General features: G+C 40.3%; 1 protein-coding gene across 1 annotated transcript; it reads right to left on the bottom strand.

Moving 5' to 3' along the window:
* Window positions 1-4,345: 4,345 nt before the first annotated feature.
* Window positions 4,346-6,939, bottom strand: LOC148103504 (ICOS ligand-like). Its single transcript, XM_087838835.1, has 3 exons — window positions 6,870-6,939; window positions 4,639-4,998; window positions 4,346-4,568 (listed from the first exon to the last, which is right to left on the bottom strand). The coding sequence occupies exons 1-3, from the start codon at window positions 6,937-6,939 to the stop codon at window positions 4,357-4,359; spliced, it is 642 nt and encodes a 213-aa protein (XP_087694961.1). The 3' UTR covers window positions 4,346-4,356.
* Between the last annotated feature and the right edge of the window lie 3,484 nt (window positions 6,940-10,423).

Raw genomic sequence — 10,423 nt, forward strand, 5'->3', positions numbered from 1 at the left:
AGTACATCGGCTCTGATGTTCAATCTTCCCTCTATCCAGGACCTGTACACGTCCAGGGTTAGGAAACATCTCTGCTGAGCCCTCACAACTGTTCAAACTGCTGACTCCAGGATGGTGACACGGAGCGCTGTTTACTAAAACCATCAATCACAGAGACACTTTCTTCCCCCAGGCTGTCACTCTGGTTAACAGTGTGAAATAACCCACTGTTATAACATTAAATTCCTATGCACACTGCATATCTCAATTTTGTATAATTTAAGACTTTTTCTAACTTGTGTTTTCTTACTTCTTATCCAAACCAAACCTTTTCACTTTCCATCTTACAAACATTTGTGGGAATGGTTTGAGGAAAACACAAACTGAGTACCAGTGTTGGTCAAGTTACTTGAAAAAAGTAATCAGTAACTAATTACTGATTACTTGCCTAAAAAAGTAATCCTGTTACTTTACTGATTACTTATTTTCAAAAGTAATTAATTACTGAGTTACTTAGTTACTTGTAAAAACACGATTTACAACCTGAATAGGTGATAAAGTGATAGATCTTTCAGCCCAATTCTACTTTTTCTACATAATCATCATACAAAATGTAATCAAATGGAAAAGTCTCTTTTTAAAACTTGTTTTATTAGTTTTACACTATTAACTTCATGCATCAAGCAAAAATTTTATTATATGCAACATTCTCTGACTGGAAGAAATTTGTTTAACATTTAAACCTATTTTCTGCACATTCCAGCACATGAAATAAAATATTTTTTGTGTTTACACTCAGTCTTTCAAATAGATGCAAGTAAAACACAGCAGAAAATAAATAAAGTCAAAGACTAGCGATCCTGTTGCTCTATTTTCACCTGTAAAGCAGGAGTGGGGTAGGCGGAGGTTTACCCTGGTGCAGGTGTGCCGCAGCGGTCAGTGGAAGAATCCGCGAGTTTCTCTGTGAGTTTCCCATTACGTCGTAGCTACTCGGTGCTTGCTTGGAAGTTTAGGGTTTTTTTATTTGCTGTAAAAAGAAGTTTTCTTCCCACGCACAACGGACACTAATGTTTTTGTCACTTTTTATGGAATCAAACTCAAAGTAAGGTCAGTACTTCCACGCTTTAAACGCTGCACGCTCATACTCTCTCCCGCACTCGATATATGATCCATTGTTGATCTGCACACAGCTGTTGTCACGAACGTCGCACTCGCTTACGTCACTGTCGTGAGACTGTTCTCGCAAAAATAATCACAGTTTTAGTAACGCAGTAACGCAGCGTTCCTACGGGAAAGTAACGGTGATCTAATTACCGTTTTTGCAATAGTATTCCCTTACTTTACTCGTTACTTGAAAAAAAGTAATTGGATTACAGTAACACGTTACAAGTAACGCGTTACTGCCCATCTCTGCTGAGTACATGGTAGCTATGAAAAATTAAATTGAGTTTGAACATGTTCACACATTCACACCTGTCTGAGTGAGTCATGTCTCCTTTTCTAGGAAATGTTTTTTTGGCTTCAATCTGATTCCAGCCCCCAACAGTCTTTGGCTCCTGCTCGAAAATGACATGCACACAATAAATGGAGTATTTCTCTGCAATTAAAACAGTCTTGGTATCAAAATAAAGCTAACACTTATGAGACTTCATGAGAGGTATAAATATTACAGCAGACATTTCTGTGTTAAAGTAACTAAGCGTGGAACAAGGGAATTTTTTTTTTTTTTTTCCTTGTCTAAATTTTTTGTTTTTGTATTTTATAGCATTATACCCATTTGAAAACATGCTGCGGTGGACAATAAACTTCAGAAAATCATCAACATGTGGACATTATCTGTGCAAAGACTAATGCTGCTGAAGTGGAACAAAGCAAAGTTACAGAGGTTTTAGTCAAGACTGCCCGGCCTTCTGCAATTCAGCAGAATCTGTGGGAGTTGAAATGTCTTAGGTATTAACCCTTTAAGACCTACTATAGAACAAAGTCCGCCAGAGCTTATATTATATTTTTACATGCTGTAGAGCCATTTTTGGGAGCATTTCAAGTTGATATACATCAATACAACCATTATAGCCCAAATTGTAATAATATGCATGCATTAAGTGCATAGTAATTACATAAATTGCAAAAATGTTCAATAAAATACAAAAAAAATTTGAAAATCGTTTTTTTTTTTTAACATACATTTCTAGTTAGAGAAATTTAAGAGGCTTATCCCTCAAAACTGTAAATACAAAAAAGTTGCACAAAATAGTTTCCCACCACAGGAAATTTATTTTAAGTATCTTCATTGTTTTGTTTTTGAAATACACCAATTTTCACATACTGCAGGAAAAACAAAAATAAATATTATAAGGCAAATTTGCAAAAAAGCAGCATATGCATCAAAATAAACTATTTCCAGCAGTGCAATAGGAGTCCTAAGCATCCCAGAAACGACACAGAAAGTCATGAAGTCAAACATAACTTTTAAAAACACCAGTATAGGCTCATGAGGCCCTGATGGTAAAAAAAATTACATTTCCGCAAAATGACGTCACTTCCAGTTTTTATTATATTTTCTCTCTTTGGTTTCAAATCGCTGCAGTAAAACTATTTTATTAACGGATGCTAAACACTATCAGGCAGATTCATTATTGCTATCAGCCACAGTAACCTCCCCACATTCAGACAGTCACATACAGTGTTGATGTTGTCTCCTGCTAGTGTCTGTGATTATTCTGCAACAGTTCGTCTTCGGGAGCCAAAACACTCAAACTCTGCTGGCTGTTACAAGGAAACTGTTTGTAAGTCACATTTGAGTTTCCTTTTCTTTTCAAGAGCAGAAGAAACGTCTGCAATTTAAATCCTTTCAGCATAATTAGACTAATGTGAAGTCGCATGAAATTCAGGAAGTGTTTGATGCCTCCTTGTTGGATGTTCAGTATCATTAACGTCAGCCTGTACCCAGATCATCTGTCTGCCTCTCAATGACAACAGTGAGAAGATAGAGCAGGTCGACTCTGAGATCAGCCAAGTTGGATGGTTTAAATCTGTGATCCTTTCAGTTTTAGATCCAGTGCAGCTCTGCGAGTGAACTCGGACATGGTTTGTTGAACTGTTACAGAGCAACAACCTCCTCAGGCGCTCTAGTTCTGAGTTGACCCACTGAGACATGCTAAGGTGACTTTCATTGAACAATCTGTTTAGACTCTGAACCTTTGAAATATTGTTTGACATCATTTAATGAGTGAATCTTATTCTGTAATCTGTCATTTCAGCCTCATCTTCACACAAGTATTTACATCCTCTCCAGGATCCAGCTGTGTGAGACACTTTTTTGGTCGGTGCGACAGAGAAGACGTGTAGAAACAACATTAAATGCTTTCAGTACAATGAAACTGACCTTCTGACAGCCGCATCACTGTCCACAGTTATAAACACAGACACTAACCTGTAACTGGAAATTAAACCAGCTTCTCCTCATTATTTTGCTCCTTTAAGCACGTTGACAGCAACTTTATGAAGGAGAAAATGACACCGAGTGTCATTCAGCCAAAGAGATACTGGTCTGTTGAGTCTGTTAACCCAACAACTGACTCAGAGGGAAAATCTGAGTTTCCCTCATCACTGCTTAAACAAACTTAGAGATGTAACCCAACCCTTCTTCCTGGAACAGGGCTCACATGTTCTTTCTATGCCAATGATAATTAAATAGATAAATAAATAAACACCAGCAACAAGCAGCCGAGGAAACAGACCCAGACTGTGTGTGAGGCGTCAGCTGGAACGACCAAACTCTGCAGTTACATGAAACTGATTTCAACCTGTGTTTTCATGCTGTAATAACACTGACTGCTGAGTTAGTCATGACAGTTGGCAGAAGAGCTTCGAGACTGAGAGGTGGTGTCAGTACTGTATCATGGGAAAAACCTTTGATTGGTTTATTTGTGCTAATCCTCTTTCTCAGTTTGTTGTTGGTGCTACGCATGTTCTTAATTCTTAGTAATGCCAAGATCACTGACATCTTGCAGATTCTTGGTTATTTGGGCCTCAGTTATAAATGGTAAATGGCCTGCATTTGTATAGCGCTTTACTCAGTCCCTAAGGACCCCAAAGCGCTTTACACTACATTCATTCACACACATATCGAGGGATCAAACCACCGACCTTCTAATTAGTAGCTGACCTGCTCTGCCACCTGAGCTACAGCCAACAGAAGTAGCTAAATGCTAGCAGAGTACATGGTTAGCCCTGGTGGGGGATGGATGGATGGATGGGGAAGTTAATGTGACTGCCACTGTCTTTGTTTTATACGTGCGGTGCTAACTAATCCAGAAAAGTCAAATCAAATTCTCAACATGCTTGATGTCTGGAGGAGTTCAGCATCATCAGCTTCTATGTAGTGTAGATCCTCTCTGTTTCTACACTAATATCAGCAGCAGGAGAATCACTCACACCAGGAGGCTTCTGTGAGCCGTGAGTCTGTTGTTGTTTTTGTCTTCTGTGGATGAAAAAAACAACTCCAAGAAGAAGCAGTGATGAAGTGAAAAGTAAAAGGGCAGCGATCAGTCCAATATGTCTAAACCTCTCTTGTCGTCCTGGTGGTCCTGCAGGTGAGAAACAGGTGTGAGTGTCAGCTGTGGGTGATCACAGACACACTGAACTCTAATGACTCACCTGAAGGATCAGAGACACTCAGGTTGATGATGCAGATGGGCTCAGACTCCAAAATGGCTCTCTTCCTGCGGTTTGTCCCTCTCATGAAAACACGACACTCGTACGTTCCGACGTCGTTAATCGTCACGTCCTTCAGGATCAGAGACACGTCTCCATCCTTCATCTGTCTGTCCTTCAGAGCCACCCGCCGCTTAAAAGATGGATGCTGGTTGTCTGCGTCAAACTGCTCGTCCCGGTAAAACAGGACGTGCTGATTCTTGAGGTCAGGTCTGCTCCACTCCACCACTATGACGGATTTGTTTTGAGTTCGACACGACAGAATGGCACTTTGTCCAGATGCAGCTGGGATGTTTATCACAACTGAAAGAGAGGAAACAACAGCAGCTGGTTAGTGTGAGGAGCTACAGTGAGACCACTGAGCTCTGCTGAACACACACCGTTTATTTTACATCACTGGGAATGAGTTCGTGATCAGAGGTGAAATATACGTGTGTGTCTAACTGTGCAAAATATTAACAACATTTCTTACATTTTAGAAAATACAACACCCACTAATAAAAGCATTTCTTAACATTAGTGAAAAAATAGGTTGTAGTTTTCCTTTTCTTTTTTTAAGGGATTGTTTATTGAACGCTGACAATTTATTTAATTTTTGTGAATTAAATATTAATTGACATTTATGGGTTTTAATTTGTATCACATTTGCTACATCTGACATTTATTTTGGCTTGTCTGTGTCTATATGTCAGGTTGGGTATCAGACGCCACCTCTCTGGGGACATCTCAGCCCCTCCAAGGTTTGGAGGCCTATCTCCCCCCTCCACTTCCCCTGCCAGTGGCGGACTCCCTCAGACATCGGTGCGTTGGTGGTTCTTTGTGTCCGGGGATGGGCGTCCAGGTACCCACCGGCTCACTCCTTGGCGGCTGCTTATCGGGGCCTGGAGCCTGGGGCTCGCTCGGGCCACTTCGGAGGTGGGGTGCTCCCGGCCTCTCGGCCTGGGGCTCGGTCACTCAGGCACAGCTGGCTGCCGGCGGAGCTCACGGGCACGTCGCTGCAACCCCCCCTGGCTTCTGCTCCGTGGCTGCTGGGTGACCCCTCATCTGGGACTCTCCTCAGCTCTTTCTGGGACAGTGGCACGGCTGCCCCTCTGTTGGTCTTCCTTGGTCTCTTGTGTTCTGGGGGCCTCTGGATGTCTGGAGTTTTGATCTCCTCCATACCTGCTTCATGCCCTGGAGAACGGGGCTGTGGCCCCCCACACCCTCTAGCAGATCATTACATGTAGGAACCTTTTAAAAACAAGCGCGTCCATGCTCACAGGTGTACACACGGGTGATCACACACACAACCTACACCCTTTTTGGCTCCTACCTCAAAGCACACTGTGCTGTCGATCTTACGTGCTGCACAATAATGTTTAATATTTAGTATTTACTGTCATATTCCCATATATCATTGTGATGTTGTTTTTTCTATTACTCTCGTTTTCTTCTGCTTGTTTTCTTTTTTCTTTCTCAACAGGTGATCCAGGTGATTGATATATGTATTTTTTTTCTGCTTATTCTGTTGGTTTTTGTTTTTTGCCCTTCTCCCCCTCTTCTTTCCCTCTTCTCAGCTGTTTTTCTTTCCCTCTTTCTTTCCCCCAGTCAAGTCTGTCCTGTATTCAGCAAGTGAAAATAAAAAAATAAATAAAAAATAAAAAAAGATATTTTGGCTTAAAATTGTGTTTTGAAATTTGTGTTTTTATGGGGCAAACTCTTGAGGAATTAATCATGTAAAAGTCTCAAAACCCCACAAAAAGTCATTCAACTTACCTCCAATAAACATATACCTCCTTATGAATGGCAGCTGATATTATTTGTTATTATTATAATTGCAGTATTACTTTGCAGCGTGTTGCACAGGTCCAGACAGCAGGCGTACATCCAAAATATTTCAGAAATGCCACAAATACAAAATAATATATAAATCGTCCCCGTCACATAGAAACATGAAATAATTGAACTAAATACTCAGGTCTCGATGCTCATGGCAGTCAGAATAAGTCATTAAAAAGAAAGCTACTCCTGAAACTTCAACACATCTCAGACACACACAGTGACAAGTCCTAACAGACTGCAGCCAGCATCATGTCTTCACACACAGAGACAAGCCCAATCGATATGACAGTAATTATTAATGTGGCAAAAAGACCGATCAATTTAAAAAGCAAAAAGAAACAGTTAAATCTCACCTGCAGAGCCGACCACAACGAGGCCGACAAACAGCAAAGTCGAGCAGAGCGCCGCAGTTACAGCAGACATTTCTGATGTCTTTCAATAACATAACCCAAGTTCAAAAAAACCTGACTGCATCAGACTCTTCACTGACTGAAATCCAACCATCGAAAGAAGTCATGTCACAACTGTGCAATGGGTGTGCTAATAACAAAAGACTTGATCACACCTGAGTTTTTAATGGTTTCAGTTCCTGATTAATTTTCACATGTAACTTATCTCCATGTTTAACTGCAGCCTCCAAAGAATAAGCTGTGTCAGAGCCACAGAGAGCAAATCTTTTGTTTGTTATGGAGCAGGGAGGAGTCTCTGTGTACATCTGATTACAGGGAAATAATGAACCAGTGGAATCGCCCACATAAACGCGTACAGACAAGCTACATACCACAGCAGTGAGGGTGTGAATGCAAATGACTGAGATGGTTTTTTTCTTTATATTGAGCCAGATAAAGTCTGGCAGCTTCTTCATATGAATTCATTTATCATGATGTGCTTCACAGAGTCGCTGTAACATGTTGCTTGTTGTAGTTCATCTCAGGTTGCATTTACCTCATTTTTAGACTTGCTGAGGCCTGATGACTTTTGTTTTGTTGGCATGTAAAACATGGGAATTAAAACAGGCTGTGGTTTCTTTTGCTTGTGCCTGCATAATAAAACATTCACATCTACAAAAAAAAAACCCCCTTTCCACTAGGACAAAAGATGGCAGTAGGTGAGTCTGATCTGATAACACCTTTGACTTTTCACCTTATTGTGAAGGAGGGGTTTGTGAGCTCTGAAGAAGCTGGGAGTATGTGAACTGGGCGGCAGCCAGCTTTGATAAAGGGCATTTGGCTGAAATTGTTCTGTTATTATGTAAAAAGCAAATGTTGGAATAAAAAAAAAAGAAAAACAGAAAGAGAGAGAAAGAAAAGAGAGTTTTCAGCTAAACCACAACTGTTCCTCTATCACCTGAGGAACATTTCTAGGATTAAAGGACTGATGACACAAGGAGACCTAGAAAAACTCATCCATGCATTTATCTCTAGACGCCTTGATTACTGTAACAGTATCTTCACAGGTTTACCCAAAAAATCAATTAGACAACTGCAGCTGATTCAGAACGCTGCTGCTCGTGTTCTCACTAGAACCAAGAAAATAGAGCACATTACTCCAGTTCTAAAGTCATTACACTGGCTCCCTGTAGCTCAGAGAATAGACTTTAAAGTGCTGTTATTAGTTTATAAATCTTGGAATGGGTTAGCACCAGAGTACATTAGGGATCTGCTACCATGGTACAAACCGTCTAGATCAGTCAGGTCCTCCAGCTCTCGCTTATTGACCGTCCCTAGAACCAGAACTAAACATGGAGAAGCAGCTTTTAGTTTCTATGCTCCTCACATCTGGAACACACTATCGGGATAATGCAAAGCTGCAGAGACACTGAACTCTTTTAAGTCTAAAATTAAAACTTACTTATTTAGACTTGCTTATGAGTAACTGATCATGTTATGGCTCTCTACTTGTTTGTTTTAATTTTTTCATATAAATTATTGTCTTGATTATTGTTTTATTGTAAATGCTTTCTTGTATTTTACTTTTATAGTGTTTTATGTTTTATTTTAATCATGTAAAGCACCTTGAATTGCCTTGTGCTGAAAGTGTGCTATACAAATAAAATTGCCTTGCCTTGCCTGTAAACTGATATTATAATTATTTCCTGAGGCAAAGGTGGAGCAATGAAGTCAACTCAACATGAGTGCAGAATATCTTCAGTTCATGCTTTGAAACTGCATTATATGGAGAAACACACTGGGCCAGCTTCTCTTTACACCTACAGCAGCTGCTCAGACATAGAAACCCAACCTTGTGAGGTCCCAGCACACACTTTTGTGTTGGTGTTTTGAGCTCTGCAGCTACTCATTCAGCAGTGCAATGCTACCTCAACATGCAACGACCCTGTAAATTTCCAGATTGTTTCATTTTATTTGATTTCTATTTATATAATGTACATAACCCACTGACTTGCTGCACATAATGTCCTCTTTGTATATGTATATAAAGATCTGTCTTCTCTCACAGTCGAGGAGAGTATCGCGTCACATTTCACTGCGTGTTATACCTGTGTAACCACGCATGTGACAAATAACGAATCTTGAACGACCCCACTCTGTAACCTAGTCTGAATTTCTGTTGTTCCCACTTTGCAAAAACAGAACGTACATTTTATCTTGGAATAATAAACTTAGGCGGGGCTCCAGCCACTAATCCATGGGTGTTAAAGTTGTTACCAAAAAGTTGAACATAATTCAAAGCATATTCGTTGAAGGGTGTCAGTAGCATTCAGCTGAGGGGACACAGTGACTCTTTAAATGTGCATGGACTCCTAAAGCTCATTCTCCTGTCTGTCTTTGTGCTGTTATTATTATAGAGCACAATAACAGTAACAATAAATCCACTGGTGGCATCCTGTACACCACTGCATATGATCCATTCACTGAGTTTGGTGAGGCTTGCATGCAGCTGCTAGCTTGGTGCTGTGTAGCAACAGACTTTGCAGAAAGATTGTGCTGACCCCATTCTATGATTTTATATGGCAAACTTCATCATGGCTAAGTTGATGTCATTTCCAGAATCTTCCACTTTGTTATAATAACACCACTAACAGCTGACTGTGGAATATTTAGTAGAGAGGAAGTTTTACACTCCTGTCACTATGGAAGTGATTGGAACACTTGGATTCAATGACTTGGATGAATAAGTGAATACTTGGGGCTGTGCAGTGCACTTCTAAAACACTGTTATACCTCTGCAGTCCTACAATTTTAATAATGAAACAACAGTGCCATCATGAGGACAGAATCAAACATAGCGCTGGATAATTTTGAAGAAAGAACAGAGATGAGATGAGGAAACAATAAATATCATGCAAACACTTCCACCACGAGAGCAAAATTACATGTCCTGTTATTCAGAAATAAAAACTATTCATTCTCAAACACACATTTCCTGTTCTCAAGCATCTCAGTGCACTTTGTTTATTCTTTGTTTTCTGCATTCAGAAAATGTGTATTAGGTAGCCACAGCCAAATAAGTCAAATTTCCCATTTCACACTTCAGAAGTGTATGAGACAGAACCTGTCCACTGAAAAGGCCAGGAATGAAGATCCAGCGCTGTTACGTCCCCCCCACCATAGTGGTAGCAAAGGCAGGAAGGAGACAGCAACACCGGACAACCACAATCAATGGAGGAGGACAACAGGACAGTTAAGAATCAGTGGGGATTTATTGGAATCTATAAGAAAAAAGGTGGGGGAGGAGGACTGGGCGGTTGAGCCAAATCAAAGAAAGTAATAAAACAAAAAGAGGTTGAGAGCTCTCAGGGCCTAACTAAAAGAAAAATGCAAAACAAAAGGCCTACCTAGCTGCTCGACAAAAGGTCAGTGAAAACATACAAAAGTGGCATCAACCACATAACCTAGTGTGTCTAACAGTTTAAAACCTGCAACCAGTGTATAGGGTACCCCAGCTT

Source organism: Neolamprologus brichardi, chromosome 3 (genome assembly GCF_056152115.1).
Source record: "Neolamprologus brichardi isolate AB-2024 chromosome 3, ASM5615211v1, whole genome shotgun sequence".
In the NCBI taxonomy this organism is placed as follows: Eukaryota; Metazoa; Chordata; class Actinopteri; order Cichliformes; family Cichlidae; genus Neolamprologus; species Neolamprologus brichardi.

Coding starts and splice junctions, on each gene's coding strand:
- LOC148103504 (XM_087838835.1), bottom strand. CDS start 6,939: ATGTCTGCTGTAACTGCGGCGCTCTGCTCGACTTTGCTGTTTGTCGGC. Junction 4,999..6,869: donor CGTTGTGGTCGGCTCTGCAG/GTGAGATTTAAC, acceptor CCTCTCTTTCAG/TTGTGATAAACATCCCAGCT. Junction 4,569..4,638: donor GAGTGTCTCTGATCCTTCAG/GTGAGTCATTAG, acceptor TCTCACCTGCAG/GACCACCAGGACGACAAGAG.